Raw genomic sequence first — 24,031 nt, 5'->3', positions numbered from 1 at the left:
TTTTTGACAGTGATGAACTCTGGTGTCAGATCAGAGGATAGGTTCACTTTTTTTTTTTTACACTAACTGACAGTTACTTCATGTTAATATTTGGAACAGACAATTAAGTGTAATGAAATGATCAGAAAAATATGGAAAATAGTCGACAAGACATTATGGTATTAATTTAGTCACGTGAACAAATAAAATTAAATATACAGTTTGCAACATATTCTCATTTAACAGTTTAGATTAATTTCGTTTTTTAGATACATAAATAGACTTAATTGTCATTCAAATTCACATGATCATCAGTGCACATAAAAATGAAATTCTATTGCATTTGACTCTGAATAAAATATGGATAAGACTATACATCTGTAGCAAAAGTGCAAGTGCAAATAATTGATCTAAAAATAAATATGAAAAAAAAAGGGTTTTAATATGATTAACGTGGTTTCCGGCATAGTTTGTGTTGTATGACAACTCCCAAAAAATACTGTTGTATACTCTTTCTATTTCAGTACGACCTCTCATAATTTGTACTTGATAATTGTTTTTTATGTCCAAGTATTATATATTTAGTTTTATTACATCCAGTGACAACTTGTAAATGTTTAACTATCGCGTGTTCCTTGATGTGTCTGATTCTTTTTCCATTGTATCCAGAAGTTGCTCACAGTTTTTACTAGAGCAAAACAAATTTGTATCACTAGCAAACAAAACAAAATTAAACAACTTTGGCGCATTACAGATATCATTTATATATATTATAAACAATTTTGGACCCAGCACTGACCCCTGTGGAACCCCACCTATAACCCTCAACAAGTCAGACTTATTATTATTTTGTTATTGATATTACTATCGTGAAATGTGATTCAAAGCTTAGCATCTAATCACTAAAATTAAATTTAAATTAGCTTGTTAATTAAATATAACAAAAAAATGTCCTAATATCAAGTTGAGTTGTGATTATTTCTAAACTAATGTCACAGTTGTGTTTGATTATTGGTTTATTTGTTCAGTTGTTGACTTACATTAATGCATTTATTATTGTGACAATTTTACAAACTGATTTATTTCGTTAATATTTGCCATTTGTAATGCGCTGTTGGAATGTTATTTATAAACGTGCGGCCCTGAACGCACCAGTTGTGTGTCATCGGAATGCGGCCGGTGGTTTCCGATGTTCGTCAAGTTACCGCAGCTAATTAATAACATTCCGGTTAATGAAGCTTTTGTTTTGTCGAAATAAGAGAACAAAGCAAAACGAATAAATGACCAGTAGTGTCTTGGCTTGTGATTTTGACCTGATGTCTTTTTAACGGACAAATAATTTTATATCCGTTTTTCCTACAGTCTGCTGTCTTGTTTAATCGATCCTACTTTTATTGTGAAACGCTCTGACCGGAAGTGCGGTGTGTTGTTGTGTGTAGCTTGATGCCGGTCTGAGCCGGACCTTGATGCGGATCTTCAGCTTCAGGCTTTTAAAAGTTGAGACACGTCTGAGGTAACGAAGCAGCTGTTTAAATCACATTTAAAGTTCGGTAAACCAAAGATAAACGTTAGCTTAACTTCGCTAACACGCTGCGGAGAGCTCGGTGTCGCGGTGAAGCTAATCAGCTAATTAGCTAGCAAGTTGTAAATAGTAGTTGCTGCTGACTGGAGGACCCTCAGCTAGCTAGCTAGCCTAGCTTAGTTTAGCTTAATCTCAGCTTCTCTGCCTCCTCAAGACTCACATTAAATCTGGGAAATACAAGGTTTGACCCTGTGGACACCCGGCAGTGGGAATAACCAGAGGTATAAATTTGTGCTTTGTGTCAAGGTGATTGTTACATGCGTTTACCACAGTGTTTTTACTTGTTATAAACATGTTATCTAACGTTAAGTTACCTGCAGAACTAAATGTACGTCTTCTCTCAGAATGATCTGGAATACCTGTTTTTCTCTAATGCAGTAACCAAGTGTTACAATTACTATTAATAGCTCTGTGCTCGTATATGAGATGTTGTACATAAATCACAGATTGTTTTACCACTGAATAGAAAATGAGCCTTTTATTTTGAAAGTGGTTTCCAGTGATTACAAGCAGCTGTGTTTGAGTAGAAACATTTTCTAACATTAAATGCGATGTATATACTTAAATGCTGTGACAAGATTTTGTCTGCTGATGTGTTACACCCATTTCTTTCATGGGGAAATAGTTTTAGCATGAAGGAAGGGGGTGGCTCCTTTTCAAGGTCCACAAATCAGGCAAGAAACATGCAGTGAGGTCATTTATTACAAAATGAGAAACCTTATTCAGCTCCATGTTGATATAATTTTTAGAAGCCACATGTGTCCCACATTGAAGGAGTCATTGGACAGCTGTAATCATCCGTCCTGTTCATACTGGTCCTGCAGTGATCCCTAAAGTCTACAGTCCTCGTTCCTGCAAAAATGCATGTTAGTTCAAGTAAATTCAATTAAAGTCAAGTCAGATTTATTTACAGAGCACATGTACAAACAACAAATGTTGACCAAAGTGCTTGACAAAGACATAAAACAAAACACAGGAATGATCAAATCAAACCAGTCATAAATAGGAGACTGTGAGTAAAATTAATAAGAGCATTTAATACTTTGACACAAACATAACATATAAATAGGATGCACAACCAACAAAATGAAACACAGAAACTACATGTGTGAAGAAGTGTGGTCAGGTATGACATCATAATGACTTGCAGTGAAATTTAGTCATGCCTAGCTCCAGAAATGAGTAGTCAAAATAGAATAAAATATCAGCTATAGATTAAAATAACCAAACAAAATATGTGATAAACAAAAGACTATTTTATAAAAGAAACAATGAAGCAGTAAGCCACAGAGACATGAAATGAAAACAATGAGTTTCAGTCAGTTGAAACAATACTACAACATTTCCTCTGTGTCGCTGTCGCTCCTCCAGTGCTCACCACAGAAACACAAAGATAAAATTTCATACTAAGATAACTTTTGGAAGGTACCAGCTTGCTTTGTCTAACTCAGACTGCTGAAGCCTCATGTTCACTTCAACCTAAGGCATGTTTACACAGAAAGACAACCACGGATTTTGAAATCTTAAATTGAAGTCACACTTGGATGTGGTCTTTTCACAGTTAATGTGGACGGGAGGAATGATTACCTTATGGGAGTATTGTATTATGTTAAACTGGGAAAATCTGGAGCATCTTTTAAATGACATGACAGGATATTTAATGAGCCATATTAACAAACAAATGTATGTAATTTTGGCTTGAAGGGGCCTCTCAATCCTACCAGAGGAAATAAGACAACAAAAATGGAAGTTCAACTCTGCGACTTCTAACATATAACTACAACTATTCACTCTACCTACAGTGTTCATGGGTTTTTGCCTAGTATTACAATCAGAATAAGAAATATGTCATTGATCCCAGAGGGGAAATTATGATTGGTTACAGTCACTTCGATGTAAAGAAGAGAGAAATATAAGATGTAAGAGTATGAAATAAAAGTATGTAAATATAAAGCAGTACAATTAAAATAGAATCTGCATTATGCTACCATGTTTAACACTAGTGCTTAAGATATTAAAAGAATAAAAATAGAATATATATCGTCACTGTGCTGAGGCTGTAAGGGAAATGTAACTATACACCAATAGAATAAAACAAGAATAGAAGAAGAGTAAACTTTAGAAATATGTACAGTTATGTGCGTTATAAAGTTGTAAATAATATTTTGATGCGGGGCAGCAAAAAACTGGAACAAACATCTTGTAGACTAGTTGTAAGAATGTTGTTCTTGCCGCCAGCTGCCAACCTGAGCTGAAGGTGTAGTGAGGTATAAAGTTAGAGAGGGTGGCAAGCAGACGCTCCCCTGGCCACTCCCATGCTCCAAGCCAATCCTCCACAGCCACATGTGCAGCCAGGACGTTTAGAGACGCAAAGAACAAAGCAGAGCAGCCAAAACAATTAGGGTTTAAAATTAAGAGTTGTAACTCTGACGTTTGAGTCATTTCCATATCATACTAATAAACCAGTGACCGGAGGATGTTAATGGCTGCAGGGTTGGGTAGACTAGTTATATAATGTCCTGTCTTCATCACACAGCAGTGCACAACTCATCTGCACAACAACAACAAGGAACAAGGAAGCAATAATGTTCATGCCTTTGTGTTCCAGCTGATCCTGCACTGCTGATTGTTGCACTGGGAGGACTTGTGATGGGGCACAGGGTTGTCCGCGGGGTTCTGCGGCCTCGTCCCGCCCAGCTCATGATGCCACTGCTGCTCCTCATCGTCCTGCTGGCGGCAGTTTGGGCAGAGAGTCAAGACTACTACAGTCTGCTGGGAGTCAACAGGGAGGCGACGACCAGAGAGATACGACAGGCCTTCAAGAAGCTGGCGCTCACTATGCACCCCGACAAAAACCCTGTGAGTCACTCTGAGAAACCAACAACCATGAGCTCGGATACGACCCTCAAACCACAAACCCCCATTTAAACCTGGAAGTACCCAGAATCCCTGATGACACTCCTGTCAGTGTACAGAATGCCCTAATGAAAGTGTTGTGTTTTAGGGCGACGCCACAGCTCATGAGAAGTTCCTGAAGGTGAACCGAGCGTACGAGGTTCTGAAGGACGAAGACCTCAGGAAGAAATATGATAAATATGGAGAGAAGGGGCTGGACGAGCAGCAGCAGGGAGGACGCTACGAGAGCTGGAACTACTACAGATATGACTTTGGTGAGTCTCTGTTGTGAGAGCGATGACGCTACGAGACCAACACCCTCTGTTTGTGTTAGTGTTTTCGATCAGACATTAAGATATTGTCTTTGAAAGCAATAAATGCATTTCAACGTGAAGAAAAACTGAAATGTGTTTTTCTGTCCAGGTATCTACGACGATGATTTGGAGATCATCACGTTGGACAGCGGGGACTTTGGTAAGAGCTGGTTTTATTTTCACACCTCCAGATTAACTTTTGTTTGACTGTAGTTTATCAGTGATTTCAGTATCTAACTCTGACAGGTCTTTGCTGTGTCACATTTGCTATTTAGCTACAGCAACGATTGGGGTGCATGGGTGGTGTCGGGGTGAAGCTCCCGCCCACCATCACAGAGACGTGGGGTCTGATTGTTGGCACTGAAGCAGCAAAGGCAGATATGTCTATATGACTTTTAGGTATATCACACAGGACGCTGGATCCTACATATCCCAGAATGCAGTGCAGTATTGCATTTATCATAAACAAAACAACAAACATGGAGACAGACACAGAGCTTGGATTTTGATGCACATCTATTCCTGCTTTATATGGTACTGGTGTTTGGAGCAGCCTAAAAGGAAGTGGAAATGGAGGAGGACTCGCATTTCAGCCATTAATTTATCACACATCATATCTAGTCAGTCCTAAAATGTTAAATAAAACATTCCCATATTAGGTTTGCTAAGAAGTGCAATGGATTTTTGCTCAAAATGTTTTTGAGTTTCACTGCACAAAAATTCAGAGGTGTACGTCCAAGCCATACAACAGCTTCTTGAGCCTTTGTGCTCAGTGCACAACAAGTGATGACATTATTTTCTGGCGTGCGAAGCTCATGCTGGGAACACTATAGCTAGCATAAAACCATGCTTTATTAAGCAGGTAAAGTCAACTCAAATGACACCGTAACACATTGAAAACATCCTCGTTTTTGACTCTTAAATTAAATAAATAAATGTTTTCTTCAGAGGTTTGCTAAAAAATTTTATGCAATCCTGTTCAGAGATTCTCAGACTGTGACCAAATCTGAAGATAATTTACCAACAGCTTTTGAGAAAATTTAAAGGAAAGTCAACTCAAGTTTCATCAAAGAACTTTGATGATTTTCTGATATTTGAACTTTCATAAAAAAAAAAAAGTCGCAGTAGTAGATGCTGGACTTTTATTTTTGGTTTAACCAGGTCTTAGTAGAGAGAGAAGATGACAAGACAAATACAGTAAATGGTGCAGTAAAAAAAAATGATCGCATTTAAAAAGAATTTTTGGTGCATGTCATTTTAAAAGTTACACGCCTTAGTACATGCAAACTGAAAAAGGTATTTCAAGCCCTGCAGCTGCTTTAACTTTATCCAAACTTTAACCTTCTCTCTGCTCAAACAGACACTTGTGTGTTTGCCTCTCCTCAGCCTCAGTAGCTATCTCGTGGCTGTGAGACAATAAAGCCACTAAAACATGATTGCTGTGTGAAAGCACAGACGTGGCAGGTAGACAGGTAAACACGCAATGACTGTTGTGTGTGTGTGTGTTACTGTGTATTTTCAGAGGCAGCAGTGAACTCTGGAGAAATCTGGTTCATCAACTTCTATTTCCCACGATGCTCACATTGTCACCAGCTGGCACCGACGGTAATATAACACTAAAATACATAATGAATACAGGTGTTTGCTGCCGACTGTGGCCTTCATGATTCTTGATTTTCACTGGAATCTGCAGGAGCCTTTGCTGTTTATTTAGGAAATTGCACAAATGAGGTCTGCACACTGTCAGGCTCCAAAGAAATAGTTTATTTCTGCAATATTACCATGTACATGATCGTCCTCAGGCCTGTTTTGTTAACTCCTGAGGCAGATCTTGTCGATCAAAAATGTTGCTTTGCAAAGAGAAATAAAGTATTTATTTGGAGCCTAACAGCGTACAGACCTCCTTTGTGTCCTGCAGTGAAGTATTTTTTGGCTGGATGTGTGCACACTTGGTCCCTCTTATTTTGGAAGTTTGACATTTTCTCAGCATTCAACAGACTTTTGTCCGTCTGTCTTTCTGTGTGTCTCTCTAACTAACATGTCTGTCTCTCAGTGGAGGGAGTTTGCCAAAGAGATGGACGGAGTCATCAGGATTGGAGCGGTGAACTGTGGAGACAACAACCATCTGTGCAGGAGTAAAGGCATCAACAGCTACCCCAGTCTGTTTATCTTCAGAGCAGGACAGGTCTGTTTACTCAGTGTCTCCTTATTGATCATCTTTAAATGTGGAGCAGGAACATGTTCTGATTTTTAACCACATCAGCTTCTTTTCTGCCTCTTGTTTTCATCTCTATTTGAAGTGATCTGTATCTTCTTACCGTGTTTACACTGGAAACAACCTGCATGAATAAAATTCAGCAATAAGCAAAACCTGCAGATTCAACCAGTGACAGCTCACCGGTACACTTTTGGTAGAGCTGAAGTGTGAAGTGTGAAGTGTTCACATGTAATATGAAGCCGCAGCATTTAATAAATTAATAAATGATTTGATCAATGGAAAATCAACTGTCATTTAATGATTTAGGTTATTTTTCAAGCAAAAATAAAAAAAAATATATAATAAAATACAAAATAAAGTAAAATACAATACAAAATAAAATTAAATAGAATAAAATACAAAGTAAAAAATACAGAATAAAATATAAATAAAAAAAAACACAAAATAAAAAAATACAAAATAAAATAAAAAACAAAACAAAATAAATCAAAATAGAATAAAATAAAATACATAATAAAGTAAAATACAATGCAAAATAAAATAGAGTAAAATACAAAGTAAAAAGATACAGAATAAAATACAAAATAAAATAAGACAAAATAGATTAAAATAAAATACAAAATAAAATAAAACAAAATAGAATAAAATAAAATAAAATACAAACTAAAATAAAATAAAATACAAAACATAACATAAAATAAAATATTTCCTGGTTCTCAAATGTGAGGATTATCTGTTTTCCTTGGACTTATATTACAGTAAATTTAACAGTTTTGGGTTTGAAAATGTTGGTTGGTCATTTTATGAAGTCACTTTATGCTCTAGGAAATTTTAATCGGCTTGTCTCACTGTTTTCTAATGTTTTCTAAACCAAACAATTCATCGAGAAAATAATCTTGAGATTAATTGGTAACGAACATAATCGTTAGTTGCAGCCAGACTATAATATTATCAGTTTACTCAGTGCTTATATTTTTTATTCTGCCATTTCTCCCTTTGGAGTTAGAAAGAAAATGGATCTGCTTTTACTTGTCTGTTATGTACATACGTTACATGTTGCCTTGCTGTGTGAATCAACCTCACTCAGCTGAGTTCTGTTAACTCAGCACTAGAGCAACATGTTTAGCTGTCATTAACATTGTGTTTGTCTCTCCATAGAGACCAGAGAAGTTTAATGGGGAGCGTTCTAAAGACAACTTGGTCCGCTTCTCCATGAAGTTCATCACAACCACCGTCGCTGAGCTCTGGCAAGGTGAGCTGCTCTGAATTATTCATCATTTATATCTCTGTTTATTCATCTTCAATCTGATTATCAGGCTAGTTTGCATGGTTCTGTGTGGTCTGACCTATGGGTGTGTTTGTGTTTTTATCAGGTAATGTGTTCAGTGAGATAGAGAACGCGTTCTCGTTGGGGCTCGGCTGGCTGATCACCTTCTGCTCTGACACTGGAGGTAACACACGAGCACATATGAGGGTTTTTTTCATGCCTGAATTTCTGCATTTCTGATTATCAGCTGAAACATCCAGTCACATACCGCTCTCTGTATGTCACATACACAGGTATGTGTGATGTGGCACAGATCCATTAAAGATGTTATGTGTCACATTATCACATTACGTGTCTGTGTGTTCCATACGCAGCCAGTAAACAAACACACACACATTATGAGACACTCAGATATTTACATACACTCTTACCTTTGGGTATATAGCTGATTATGTCGTGTAGTAATAATGTCCTGGTATCTCTCTCTTTCTCTCTCAGATTGCCTGGAGCCAAGAACAAGACAGAAGTTGGCAGGGATGTTGGTGAGAACACAGTAGTAGTATTATAATAGAGTTGGATCTCTGACAGGTCACTGAAATCGTTATCTGTGCTCTCTTCAAAGCCACCAGAATCTTTTGACAAAAACAATCATTTCTCACAGAGCACAGGGGTTTCTAGTCTACCACTTCCTCGAGTGGTGACTTATGTTATCGTCTGACTTTTGGATTTGAACTAACGGGGCGTCCACCGCAGAATGTTACACAGCTTCCATGCCGATCAGGGGTTTAGAGGAATACGGCTGATTCAGAAGACTGATAATACATAATTGTTATGTTCCCTTTTGAAAATGGGAGACAAAAGACGACAATAACGCGACAATCAAATAATTGAAGGAGTCAGAGTAGAAGTGTAAGTGTAAAAATGTGGGGGAGGAGGGGACAAAGTGGTTGTGCCAAATAAAAGAAACCAATATAACAAAACCAAGCCTCAACTAACCTTTACCTCTACCTAAAAGCGAGGTTCCCCCTAACTTTGAGTATCCCCTAGGGGTCCTGGACCCCCTGTTAAAGACCCAGATGTTAGTAGAAGCAGTGTTCACTGTTATTCACTGTCATAAATTCCACTGACTCTGTTGGTTAAATAATGATTTTACAGATTTTTGATCTGTGTGTGCATGTGTGTTTGTGCAGGATGGTCTAGTTAAGGTGGGATGGATGGACTGCACCACACAGGAACAGCTGTGTGACAGTTTCCAGGTAAGGTCCTGCTGTACTGCAGCACTACTGACACTACTACTGTAAGATACTCAAAAAACTCACTTCGCAGTTTGTGGCCTTTTAACCCTATGGGCCCTAGGCGTTTTTGGGGTATTTTTACTGCCTTTACTTTTAAGCTCATATCACAGTCATTATAAAGGCTACATACACATGCTATATCTTGTTTTTTTTTCAGGACAATCTGGGCTAACCAGATTTGCCATCATTCCATGTCCTTCTATGTGCCTGTATTTTATATTAATTTTTATATCAATGAAAAAAACAAATCCGTGTTACTAAATTCTTACATTTTTACATGTAAGAAAGTTGGAAGTTGACATATTCTGCCATATATGAAGAGGGGAGACTCTCTGGAATCTGGCAATATAAGAACCATGATGCTGGGGCATTCTGTCACTTCACAGTTGTCCAAAACATGTGGTTTGTGCCAGGTGGACATGATTGCCGGTATTTTTTCATTATTGCAAGAAATTCCATTGACTCATTCACAAGTCAAAAATGTGTTTTATCTGAAAGAAACATGCAATATTTACATCTAAGATCATAGAAAAATAGTCAACCAAGTGCAATGATGTCCTCCAAGATAATATTTGTTTTTCAGTTTCAGTTATATATTGGGGGGACATTTTGGGCATTGGTGGGGGGGCACGTGTCCCCCTCAATATATGGTGACTACGGCCCTGTCAGCATGCATAATTAGGCTGCAGTTGTCTGGGTGCGCAAAGGTGAAGTGCGCTTGTCTTGTCATACAAAGTTTGATGGAGTGTCAACTGGACAATATGGAGATATTTGCATCTTGAAAGCTGGACTACAAATGTGGATAGACAGGGAGAAACACACGCAAGCCTGGTCTTACGTGGTAAGATACGATATTCCTCACTATATGAAGTGACTGATAACAAGATCTGTATAATGGGTTGTAAAGAAATTCGTCAGGTTTTTATTTTGTAGACAATTAATCTGGATTTATAGCATGATGGGATGACAGCACAATGATGTGTGGTATCACTGGAAAGCTCTGCTCCTGTGCTTTCATGTGATATGCGTGGCATTTCTGTGCGAGCCTGCATTCGCGAGTAATCCATCCAAGAGTAATGTGTGTGCAAAGCTGTATGAAAGCTCTGTTATTCATCATTTTAGTGTAATTTTATCCTTTTTTTTTCGCTGTGAAAACATTGGATTACCGACAAGTGCTTGGCCTTGTCGGAAAGCTACAGTTCCGCTGTTTCACATGATATGCGTGGCTTCTCGCTATGACGCACGGTCGCGGAGAAAATCAATAGAGAATAACGGTTGTGAATTTGGACGCACTGTGCGTCGTTCGGGCCCATAGGGTTAAAGGTGAAGAGACTCCCATGATTCTGTAAAAATTTGGTTCATGTGGAATATAAATCAGAGTATCATCTGCATAGCAGCAGAGTTAGATATTTACTCTCCGAACACAGCACACCCTCAGCTACTCTAAACTGTTTTTAGATTTGTTTTCAGGTACAAAAATAAACCCAGCAGGAAGAGACACATTAGTATTTTTAGATGGTATGCATTTTTTGCAGTACTAACATTTGTTCTTCTGCCATATTTCAGGTGACCAGCGGGGCTACTGCTTTGTTCCCACCAGGAAGTACCCTGGATCAAAAAGGCGGTGTCCTGGTAAGACACAGATCACACTGCTGTCTGTATGTGCACATTGTTGTACTCTCTGTAGTAATACTGTGTGTAGTTCTGCAGCGCTGACTTAATGTGCATATGTTGCAGTGGCTGAAAACTTTGGACAGTAAAGAGATTTACAATCAGGTCATCAACCACCTGCCTGATCTGGAACTCCTGACCAGTGAGAGCTTCCAGGTATACACACTCAAACTCATCCTACTTTATTCAGGTTACACATCAACACTCTACAATACATATTAAAAAGTACATCCCTCTGTAACATCCTGTCCCCAGAGGAAACTGGCCCATCATCGCTGGTTGGTGAGTTTTACGTTTGGTGACAGAAGCCCCGCCTCCAACGAGTACAAGAAGCTACAAGCTTTCCTCCGAAACGACCACATACAGGTACCTGTCTGTCTCTCAGTATGTCTCTCTCTGTCTGTACGTCCAGCTGACTGTCACTGTCTTTCTCTCCAGGTCGGCAGAGTTGACTGTGTCGCAGACTCGAAGCTGTGTCAGTCTCTCTACATCCATAAATCCTGCGTAGCCGTATTCAAAGGACTGGGAATCCATGACTTTGAGATCCACCACGGTCAGTACCACAGACTGTGCATGATTTTCTTTTTAGTTTGTGGTCAGCAGGTTTATCTGTTTTATGAGAAATGAGATGTCCAGAATATGCATTTGTTTGCTGCAGCTCTCGTTATTTTCTTCATTAATCTATCAATTGTATAGTTTATAAAAATGGAACAGGAAAAATTAAAAAGGAATTTCTCATTTAATGTCCCAAAGTGCACAGTGATGTCTTCAAATATCTTGTTTTTTTCTGACTAGTACAAAAGATATTCAGTTTACTGTCATGGAAAACTAAGAAAACATTAAATATTTGTATTTGGGAAGTTATAAAGACATAATTGTTTGGTTAAACGAATAATAGATTAGCAAAGTAGTTGCTTATTAACGTTCTATTGATCATTTCTGTCCTGTGTGTAGGTAAAGATGTGTTGTACAACATTGTGGGTTTTGCGAGGGACAGCGTTCGCGCTCACGTGACAACTCTGAGACCTGACAACTTTCCCTCAGACAGGAAGGAACCATGGCTGGTTGACTTCTTTGCTCCGGTTTGTGACTACTTACTTTAACCAGAACTTGAACGATATCACTTGTAGTGTGTGTTACAGAATTATGACCCATCTGCCTCACTCTCAGAAATCACATACTGTATCTCAAGCCACTCTCTCCCCCAAAAAAGTGGTGGTTTAGGTACCTCAAGACATATCAGGTCATCTTAGAGGGATAGATGCACACCTGAAGCCTGAAATACTTAATGTCAGTGGATGTTAATGTGTTGAGGACATGTGGTCTTCATCTGCAGTGAAGAACAGGAACAGAAATTAAAGTCTCATACAGCATCCTGATCATTAATATACAGGCAGAAATGACACATCAGCCCTGATTCGCTTGATTTGCCACCCAGCACCCAGCCTGTCTGACTCCCTGTTTAACTTCAGGGCTGGTGATAGTGTCACACCTGCTACTCAAACACTGAGTGATAGAGAGGCAGTGACAGAGAGGCAGCAGGAACTGACTTCTTTATTGCATGTCAGTGTGGCAGCAATGGGAGAAAGTAACTACCAGTGGGAGTTGAGTTGTAAATTACTGTAAGAGAGCCTGAAATGTGTGTGTGATGTCTGTTTTTTTAGGTGAGTTTCCATTAAAGTGTAGTGAAAGAAAATTGGTAAAAGAAAACCCAAATTAATACGTGTTTCCATCAACAACTGTTTTTCAAATATTAGAAGTGCACTGAGAACAGTTGCTTTGTCAAATTCTGCAGTCGCTGATGTGAGGCCATGAAAGTAAAAATAGATTAATTTTACATGATTTATTTTTATCCCTTTTTATACATAAATTGAACGATAGGGCGGCTATAAAGTCCCTTCATTATTCCACCTTTTGTTTTTAACAACGAACCAAACGACAGCGGCATCATGCCGCCCCAGTTTTTGATTTTAGACAGCATGCTGGCATCACAAAAGCAAAAGATACTTGACGGGTGTAGTGTTTAACACAACAGCGTCAGCCTCTAGTGTTCCATGTGACATACGAGTTGGCATTTTAGAAACATAAAAATTGTATTAATATGGCAATAACAATATTCACCCTACCTGTGACGGCTGATCTTGGGGGAGGGAGGGTAAGGAAGTTCTAGACCTTATTGTCTCCCCAATTTGCAGATATTTTCTGACGCTGTCCTTCTTCTTTGAGTTAGCTGCTAATAGAGATGCAGGAAAAAAATCAATACTGCATAGTATCGGGATAGTTTTGAGTGGCAATATCATATTGTCACACAGAGCCAAGTATCGATTTTTTTAATTAAATGAATAAATAATAGGACAAATACAAATTAAACTTTAGGTAGCCTACTAGAATAATTTAACCAATTGCTTTTCAGTTCACTGGATACATTTTGCTGCAAAAAAATGGCTGAGGTGAGATGACCAGACTGAAAACTTTATCTTATAAGATAAATCAGATGTTGACAACGTTTTCCTTTGGGGACATACTTTACAGTTGAAAAAAGGTAATGTATGGCAATATATTTTATCGCAGTACTCAGTATATCACCACATATTTAAAATCACAATGATATTGTATTGTGTATTGTGATGATATCGTATCCTGGATCCTCTGGTGATTCCGACCCCTAGCTGCTAACTGCTACTATCTGTTTATTAAATCTCCCGGCTGTGGGTCGCACACATAACATGTTGTCAAAATGTCAGACTTGTTCCATCTATGGTCCCGTTCTGTCAGCTGTCCCTTTTACACAGACATTGATTTGAACAGAACAAAGAACAGCGAGGTTTAGTAATGGCGTGACACACCTGCCGTGAACAGGCTGTGTAAAAGGGGATTTTATAAAGTAAATGTTGATTGCATAATGGAGCGGCTTAGATTGTTTCCCTATTGGCCTCACTTTCACTGTGCAGCTCTGTCTGCCACTGGGTGCGATCTCCCAGAAAAAATGAGCCACCTTGAGTCACAAAGGAAGCGTGTCAACCATTGCGCAACCACAACAGGAAGGGCATAGCACTTCTGTCTTCCCTTTAGCTATCTGTAGCTATCCCCAGTTAGCATGGAGCATCAGTGTAAGCTCTTTGCAGTTACAATCACTTGTAGAGGAAATGGCGGACAGTGGGACAACAGAAGTAACTGTGGAAAACAAAATGCAGTGTGTCCAGTTGCTCATCTCTGAGTAAAACAGAAAGAGATCCGGTTGTCGTTGCACAGCGGTGCCAACAATGATACCACTTAAAAACACTGGAGGAGAGAAAGTTTAAAAGTTGTCTGTTTTCAGTTAAAAAGATCCAGTCAGAGCTCAGACAATAGAAAAGCATGTGGAAAACATGATGAAAATCTGACACATTTGTTTATGTCATGTGTTAATGTGAGGAAGGTTATAGTCTCCTCAGCGCTTCACACACATCACATGTTTTCAGCTCTTTACTTAAAGTCACATCCTTCATGGAAAGCATGAAGTCTGTTTCTGTTTCCTTTATAATATCACTTTAAAAATCAAGTGAATTCAACTTCCAAATAACATCCCTGTGCAGCCCACTGAGACTCAGTTTGTGCCTCAAATTTCAAAATGTGTTGCCCAGTGGTGCAATTTTGAGAAGCTGGAAAAGGTTCAACTTTATGGTAACAACCTCTGACACCCTGAAGTGACAACCAGTCACACTCAGGAGATGAACTGTGCCATTGTGCACACGTATAAAGTGAAAACGGAGTACTACTTATTTAGAGCTGAGTCATGTTCTCATGGATAAACATGCCTGCAAGCATCAGGCTCGTGAGAGACTACAGAGCCTGACACTTTGTATTTGTTTTGTCCTCAGGCTGTAACATGTATTAAACAGTGCTTGTGATGTCACCTTGTTAGATATTAAATTATTAATGTTTGATTAATGTTTGCAGTGGTGTCCTCCGTGCCGAGCCTTACTGCCTGAACTGAGGAAAGCTTCCATCCAGCTGGCTGGACAAATGAAGTTTGGTACTCTGGACTGTACCATCCACCACAACCTCTGCTCCATGGTGAGCACATACACACCTGGACTGCACCATTAATTATGAGACCAGATATGGGTAAAAAAAACACAGACAGGTTGATCATGTTTTGTCTTTCTCTCTGTTTCTCAGTATAATATTCAGGCGTATCCCACCACCGTCATCTTCAACGGCTCCTCTGTTCATGAATATGAAGGACAACACTCAGCTGACGGCATCCTGGAGTTTATACAGGTACTACTGCATACCACTGACATACTGACACAGCATAAAACACATTGCTTCCTCTTCATAATACACGTAGCTTTGTGAGCAGGGAGTGAGTCTCACTGCTGCCACCTGTCCAAAAAATGTTTTCAGCTACAACTGGCTGCTCCAACATTTGATGAAGGACGTCTTTGTCTGAAAGAGCTTCTCTCTGTCTCTGCAGGATCTGGTCAATCCATCTGTGGTGGTCCTGGATCCTTCCAGCTTTGCCGAGAGAGTTAAAGGTAACAGGATTTAGTAGAGCATTTTGCTAAAACCAGAAGTCCTCTCAAATTTATAACCTTTTTTATTTTTACTGAGGAACCACTTCAGGCAGCAGCAAACAAACTTTATGCTGGATATTTTAGTGAAACATTTTTAAGGTGTTACTGCAGTCTCTAAAAACCTGTTCCCTTCTTGTTGCTCACTCACAGACAAGGTTGAAAACACAGCTCTTAGTTCAGACATTTTGTGCCACTCAGCTCCTAGTTTCTGTTCTAACTACTACTACTACTGTTATCTCTAGATATGGATATGGGGCGGCAGTAGCTCAGTCCATAGGGACTTGGGTTGGGAACCGGAGGGTCGCCTGTTCGAGTCCCCGTCCGTCCCATCCCCCCCAACTGCTTGGGGCGCCTGACCAAGGGCAGCCCCCTCACTCTGACATCTTAAAGTTACAATGTGTAATTTACGTGGTTGTTTGTTAGCAAATATCAACTATTGCTTTCATAAATATATATTTACTAAAGTGTAATGCAATTCACATACAAAGGGAAGCTTTCTCATTGGCTTAGAATGATTTCTCTATATATACACAGGCAGGGCGCGGTCTGCTGGAGGCTGCCTTCTTGCGTCCGCATATCTGAATACAGTGGCTGAAAGGGATATACGCGCTTCGCCTTTCACGTTTACCTAGAACTTGCCGTCACTGGAGACAGAAGGTGAAGCTCAATCCGAGGCACTTCTGCGTGACCCTGCTTTGCACTTTTATGATTCTGTCGCACTTTAAATGGAGGAGCACACATATGTTTTGCCCCGTAAGAGGGAAACCACGCCACCAAATAAAAGAAAAAGATCAGATAAGCGAGGACGGGACAAAACGCGAGTGAATATTGGTGTTGCTTATTCTAGGAACACTCTGGAGACACATATATTATAATTGCACCAACCTATACTTGCCGCACTGTGCCGTGACTATCACATAAAACGTGTTATTTTAGCATTACTGTGCTAATGTTTGCTCGTGTTACCAAAACAATTAGAAATAAAACACTCCTAACATAACGTTATATCTCACAGATAACCTATATGTCACTGGTAAGCTATAACATATTGTAGCGCCCGCCAGGACGTGTGGAAAGGATGACGCAGTTATTCGGAAAACCACCGTTTATTACTGAACAGTACAGGTTACTGTTGGCCGTAACTACGCCAAAACAACCAACAAACAAGAACTTAGCTGTAACTCCAACTGTACACTGCTGCTCTCTCCTCCAGCTCGCTCATACACACACTAGCACGCGCACTCACAGTCACACAGGCCTCATCCCCGTCACACTCGCACCCCGCCCCCTTACCTATACTCATTCAATCCCAAACATGCCATTAACTCACAGAACATTGACATTATAACAGAACATTTACTGCAGGGTCGCTACAACATTGTAACATGGTTTAGATTCCTAAATAAATAGTCACCTCATCGCTAGATAGGCCTACTCCTGAAAAACTTGAAAAACTTGTGGATGATACCATCTCTGTCTGCGCAAGGCTTTCTGTCCTACGAGGCCACCGTTACTTACCTGACGGGAGGGGTGAGCGAGTGAGCGCTGCAATCTAGAATTTGACCGCTGATGTCACTGTTACTCACCATTTTTACACACTGAGGCTTTAATGACAACGGAGTGAAAAAATTGAATTTCCCCTCAGGGGGATTAATAAAGTATATAAAAAAGATATCAGCATGTTTGCAGAATCTGAAGGTGTCACGACAAGATTTTGGCACTGGAAGTTTTCTGGTTGCCGTTTGTAGTCTCTTTGCAGTCTGAGGAGCACTGACAAATCTTTTTTTTAACGGCACGTAAACAGTCTGTGGGAACAGGTGTAATGCATTGACTGAAATGCAGTCTCAGAACCCATCAGTTGTAGTTTGATGACGATTTAGCTGCAGATATCTGTTGATAGAGATGAGCCAAAGTGACAGGTGCATGCAAGAGGAAGTCTTGGCCTGGATATCCGCTGGCTACACCAGATCAGCCTGAAATACTGGCCATTGCCCCCAGAGGCTTATCATCATCAGATGAGAGCTGATGAGTTCTGAGATTGCTTCTGCTGTTACTAGTTACATCAATCAGTTTCCCTTCTGTGTTCTTTCCTGTCGTGTCCATTGCAGGTCGAGCTGAGGGGCAGATCTGGGCGGTGGATTTCTATGCTCCGTGGTGCGGTCCCTGTCAGGCTCTGATTCCAGAGTGGAGACGCATGGCCAGGGTACAACACACACAACACGCATCATATACACATCATACACACATCATAAACACACACTGAAACAACCTGGACGGTGTAGAGAAATCCAGCACAGAGAAACTGAGAAACACTGAGGCTAAGGCTGAATGAATATTAACATCTTGGCGTCAGATGTTAACCGCTGCTGCTGCCCAAGTGGCAAAATATGACGAGTAGGGATGCCGTCTTGCTGTGTTAGCTCATGCTAACAGGGCAGACACAGCAGGAGACCAGTGGCTTATGAAGACAGTCCTTCAATACTATGTTGAAAAGCAACAACAGCTAACATGAGTGTCTCTTTCTCTCTGTCTCTATCCATCCAGATGCTGTCAGGTCAGATCCTGGTCGGTTCAGTCGACTGTCAGCGGTTTCAGTCCTTCTGTCAGGGTCAGAGTGTGAGGGCGTATCCTGAAATCCGCCTGTACACCGGCAGCACCCGACAGCCAGATCGCTACATGTATGTACTGCCAGAAATTTAAAAATACACATTCTGCATGTACAGACATTGTTTTCCACACTGTGCACACTATGATATGTTGGGAAACTTGTTGAGTCAGATGAGAAGAGATGAGATTGAGTTACATCTCAGTACAGAAATACTTCCAGGACATTTTTAGTCTCGCTAAATACAATTCTACGTATTCAATCTGCTTTGGGACCTATTAAACAGCTGTCACAGGATAATCCCTGGTTGTCACTATCAGCAGAGACTCCAGTCTGCATTGTTGTTTATACACTTCGCCAATAAACCACAAAATTACAATAATTACACTCAATAATTACCAGATAAAGTGAAGTTTCAGTGGAGTTTTCACACAAATGCAACTAAACTGATTAATGTGTGGATCAGATTCCTGCACGGGTCCATTTTTGAAAACCTGCACCAGCCCATACCCGTAAAGCTCAGCACCAGAACTGACCCGTTACCCGTCATTGTGACTAAATCAAAGCCGCAACAGTCACTTGCCATTAATAAAAGTGTATCTGTACTATAATGCAAGACCAAGAAAAGCAGTAAATGCCACATTTTCGGCATTTTTCCATGAAAAGTGACTTGAGCCATTAATTTTTTTAAATTAATCGTATAATTGATTAATTGACAAATTATTGCAGCTGTTTCAGTTTCTCTCCTTCTTTCTTTCTTTCTTTCTTTCTTTCTTTCTTTCCCCTCCCCCCCAAGTTGTCAAAAAAGCAGATATTGTAGGTATAATACTGAAGGGAGAATGGTAAAGCACTGATTAGCTGTGGAGTTCCTCAGGGTTCTGTATTAGGTCCTCATCTGATGCCATCAGATGCACCTGTTTGGGCCACATTAGGTCTCTCTGAATGGGAATGTGGGGGCATTATTTTTTTTAATGTGAACATCATCAATGACTTTTTCAGTCATCTTATTGATCCTGTCGATGTGTCTTTGTGTCTTCTCAGGAGTTATAATGGTTGGCACAGAGATTCTCATTCACTCAGGTTATGGGCACTGAGGTGAGACACCTTCTCCGTTATATAGTCCCTCTGATGTGAATGAATGTTTGGGCTGATGTGGAGTCCTGTATTTGTATTAATGTCTTGTGTGTACAGTTCTTTACCCAGAGCGTCGGTGGACCTGACTCCAGAGTCCTTCAGGTCTCAGGTTCTGTCAAGTCAGGATCACTGGGTTGTGGATTTCTACGCTCCCTGGTGTGGACCCTGTCAACACTTCGCCCCAGAGTTTGAAGTCTTGGCTCGGGTGAGACACAGTTTCCTTTTTCTAAATTAACCTTGTTATCTAATGTCCTCTTCTCTGTGGCTCCTGCCAGTCACAGCCCTGGAGAGGCAACCGACAAATTAAACCCCACTCTTCTAGCAGCTGCAGGCTGTGACTTTAAACACACGCTGACAGGGTCTTAAAAGAGACGATCTCTGTGTAGTCGAGGCTCTTTATGAGGGTGTTCTCTGTGTGACTGACAGATTCTTAAAGGGGAGGTTCGAGCAGGGAAGGTGGACTGTCAGGCTCATTATCAGACCTGTCAAGCAGCTGGAATCACCGCCTACCCAACTGTCAGATTCTACCCCTACCTGGGAACAAGGAGGGTGAGTGCACGCACACCAAGCAGCAGCACCTTTAGAGAAATAACCAGCTTCACCTTTTAGGTATCGTACTAAATCATGAGATGAAGCAGCACGCGACAAAATACTGAATCAAACCCTTACAGCACCAAAGGACCTTTTCCAATACATTTGTTTTGAAACATTTATTTTATTTTATTACTACGTACACATCCACTATATCACTTTCACATATATACATATTTTACAAGTTTCAAGTACCTCATACAACCCAAACTATCTCTTTAAAGTTTAAACTTGTTTGTGTGTGTGTTGACAGTATGAACACAGCGGAGAATATATCAATAGCCGGGATGCTAACGTGATCGCTGACATCATCAGACAGCGACTACAAAAGGTGTCGCCACAGTTACACAAAAAGGTGAGTCTCTTTTCACCTTAAATCCAAACACAAACCGGACAGAGAACCTGAGTCTGACGTTGTTGTTTTTCCCCCGCAGGATGAGCTCTGATAATCTGTGGGCGTTGCCGTGAGAAAGACCAGTGATCTGATTGGTCAGGGAGGGACAGAGGTGAATTTGATTGGTCCGGCACAAAGATCGATCAGTCAACACTCCTTGTGAAGACCACAGCTGTAACACAGAGACAGACGGACTGTTACCTGCTGTGTGTTGAATGTACTGAACACTTCTGCCTTGTTTTTATTTGTTTTTATTTCTGTCTCCATCGTTTGTATTTACTCTATGAAGTAAAACTGTGGGACACTGCATACTGGACATGTTACTGACACGCACACACTATGGTAAGCCCTTTAACGGAACGTTTAATTTTTTACAACACAAGTGGAAATTACATTTTTGACATGAAGAAATGTTAATTTAAGATATCTGTAAATCAGTTTTGACATGTTACAAATATATTTTCACATGTTGAAATTACACTCCGACTGGTCAAAACTGATTCACAGATATCTTTAATTTCATTATAGATATCAGTAATTATGTTTGTACTAAGTCAAGTCAGTATTATTGATACAGCACGTTCAAAAACAACAGGAGTTGATTGTATGGGGTCTGGGATCTGCCTCAATACAGATTATTAAAAAAAAAGGAACATAAAAAGCAATAATAGGTATAGTATTACAATAACAGAGAGAAGGCAAGACTTAAACAAAAGAGTAAGAACAACGTTTTCAGATGTCTACAATTAAAAAAAGACGGACCGGTTCTACCATTTTTTCCCCTCTAAATGTTTTTCTTTTTGGGAGTTTTTCGTAATCCGCTGTGAGGGTCCAAAGCTAGAGAGATGTTTTATGCTATAAAGCCCTCTGAGGCAAATTATAATTTGTGAAATTGGGATTTATGAATAAATCAAAACTTGAATTTACTTGAAATTATAAAAAGGGACTGTAGATATCGTAATTGTTATGAGTATGAATGTCATTTTCACTTGTTAGAATTATATTTCAGATATCTGAAATTACATTATTACCAGTTACAATTCCAGGCTGACAAATCAATAATTTACTTTGAATTGTCAGAATTGAATTTTTACTTTTCTAGAATTTCATTTATGATATCTGTAGATATCCACAGTGAACATTGCCACAAGTGACAACTTAGCTGTAGACATCATTAATTAGAACTTCAACTAGTCAGCATGTCAAAAATTAATTATAGATATCTGCTACTGAGTTTGGATAGAAGTCAATGGTTAAAGTTGACAAGGTGTAATTAAGTTACAGATGTCTAGGGAAAAATAATTCCACTAGTAAGAAATAAATTGCAGATATCTTTGAATCTATTTCTACTAGTCAAAATCAAAGTATGGATATGTCGACTTGGAATTCTGTCAACTGTAGAAAAAAGCAACTGTTGATATCTGCCGATTACTGCTACTGATTAAATGTTAAAGGGCTTACCATGAACACATACACACACACACACACACACACACACACACAGAGCCTGATGTTGACACAGTGTTGTATTTTATTGTTCATGTAGAAACTGTTGGAGCATCACAATAAAACTGTGTTTCTCTTAAAAGATTTCAACGTTCACATCAGTTTTACCTCCTGTGCTGCAGTTTTAATTCCACTCTTATACCCTCTGTGATAAATTCATGTTCATCTCAATCATTATGTCATATAGAAGTGAAACAATAAGGCTTGTAATCAATAAGATGGAAAATTAAATGGTAACCATTTTGTTAATGGTTAAAGTAAAAATGCCAAACGTTGTCTGTTGCAGCCAGGGCAGACATGCTCAAAAAGGGGCAGGAAGAAATGTGCACTTATGTAATCCTACACCCTTCTTAGTATTCATGTCTCAGTTAAAAAGGAAATTGTAAACAACTGTCCCAAACTGATTTACAAACATTAATATAGATAAATGAAAAACACTTAGATATTGAATACAGAAACCCTATCTCACCCAACTATAAATCCTGGAGGGAATCATTTGCCTGCCATTCCCACATTAAACAGCAGGTGTCACTGTTCACCTCAGATGTTCTTCTGGAAAAGAGTTCTGCAGAAACAGAAACTCAAACCAGAATTACAAAGTAAAATGTGCTTAAACTGGAATTATAAGGAGATTAACATGAGCTCAGGATACCATGATGGATCGACAAGCCATCCATGATGCATGCTGGGAACCTCTGTGACCCCAAAAATGGTAAATGTGCACACTGTACAAGATGCAACAGTGGGTTTAAAGTAAGGCTGTCAAAGATGAAAATAACCTGTTAAATGTATTAGAGACTGCTTTTCTGTTCATTTTATTTGTTGTGATTTCAAATTTATACAAAAACACAAGATACAAAAAAACGTAACAAACTTTGATAAGAGCCCTAGTTCAGAGTACTGGAGCTGCATTAGGGTTCGTATTGGTTGTGTGTTTCCAGTTGAATCAGCAGGCGACACTGTTGCCCCTCTGTTGCGTTGCTCCTCTGGGAGAGTGTCCAGCAGGAAACAGGAAGTACCTGAACACTGATTAAGAGTCAGAATGCAGGCTGGTTCGGGAGTTTCAACAAAGCACTGAGAACATTCAGATGTGTATCACACTGTTATTACGGTAAAAGAAAACCTCTGCAGAGGTGGCTGCTCGGTTAACTGTTGACAGAGCTGACACAGTTTGCTGCTGCTAGTTTGAATATGTTCGTAGGCGTTCAGACCAGCAGCAGGCTGAATTTAAAACCACTGTGTGTGCAAAAATTTAGCACAGCAACAAAGTCATAGACTGAACTGTTTGAGTCCGGTTAAAGTTTCTTTCCATGATCTGCAATGGTCCAGGCTCTCAGTGAAGCGACTAGAGGGTAGTGAGTTCAACTGTTCGAAGAAGCATTTTATAATGTTTTTATTCGTCCACAGGGACGCCGAATCTGTGTTGCATATGGGTAAAAAGACTCTGCTGATCCAGTCTTTTGTTCCTGGCTTGTGTCTGTCTTTTATCTAATGGATTTTGTTGTTATGGTGACCTCAGTCTGTGGTGATGACTCGATAATTCACCCAAGATGTGGACCAGATAAACCAGAGAGACAAAGACATAATCAAAGTACTGCAGCCCCTGGCTTGTGATCTCTCCTTTGATTTCATAACCTCTTTAAAAGGACACAGATTTAATCAGTCAAATGTGGTCCTTGTGTCAGACAGTAAACACAACACAGCACTAAAAGTTTCTTTAGAAATTTGTAAGAAATAACGCAACACTTTGTTTTGAAGAAATATCTTGCATTTAAATTTGGGCTTGGCCTTAAGATGCAGTGGCGTAACTTTGCATACATACCTTGCAGATATTTGGGCATAAACGACACATTGCCTTCCCTTGAATGAACTACATAGTCTCTGTAAGAACTAGGCAAAAGGTCTCAAAGCAGCAAAGCGTTGTACCATTTTTCGGTATATTAGAAAAACTTTGTACACTGGATTATATTCTTGCAACTCCATCTAGCTCAGATTTTAGGAGTTTCTCTAATGCTTTGGGT

The 24,031-nt window shown here is 39.6% G+C and overlaps 1 protein-coding gene across 2 annotated transcripts; it reads left to right on the top strand.

Moving 5' to 3' along the window:
• Positions 1-1,399: 1,399 nt before the first annotated feature.
• On the top strand, positions 1,400-22,108 carry dnajc10 (DnaJ (Hsp40) homolog, subfamily C, member 10). 2 transcript variants are annotated; one of them, XM_033612675.2, is made up of 25 exons: positions 1,400-1,492; positions 4,170-4,420; positions 4,566-4,731; positions 4,880-4,930; positions 6,293-6,375; positions 6,824-6,955; positions 8,147-8,240; positions 8,362-8,439; positions 8,754-8,797; positions 9,446-9,511; positions 11,117-11,182; positions 11,288-11,377; positions 11,477-11,587; positions 11,660-11,774; positions 12,176-12,303; positions 15,161-15,277; positions 15,383-15,484; positions 15,681-15,741; positions 17,889-17,983; positions 18,325-18,458; positions 19,427-19,480; positions 19,577-19,724; positions 19,946-20,068; positions 20,364-20,465; positions 20,545-22,108. In XM_033612675.2, exons 2-25 carry the CDS (start codon positions 4,211-4,213, stop codon positions 20,554-20,556), a joined length of 2,382 nt encoding a protein of 793 aa, XP_033468566.1. In that variant the 5' UTR covers positions 1,400-1,492; positions 4,170-4,210; the 3' UTR covers positions 20,557-22,108. The 2 variants fall into 2 exon arrangements, with proteins under 2 accessions (XP_033468566.1, XP_033468556.1); XM_033612665.2 differs by lacking the exon at positions 1,400-1,492 and adding an exon at positions 1,643-1,782.
• The last annotated feature ends 1,923 nt before the right edge of the window (positions 22,109-24,031 follow it).

This window comes from Epinephelus lanceolatus, chromosome 14, assembly GCF_041903045.1.
Source record: "Epinephelus lanceolatus isolate andai-2023 chromosome 14, ASM4190304v1, whole genome shotgun sequence".
In the NCBI taxonomy this organism is placed as follows: Eukaryota; Metazoa; Chordata; class Actinopteri; order Perciformes; family Serranidae; genus Epinephelus; species Epinephelus lanceolatus.
Note: the sequence above shows the minus strand (reverse complement) of the source record. Positions and strands in the feature narration are given on the sequence as shown.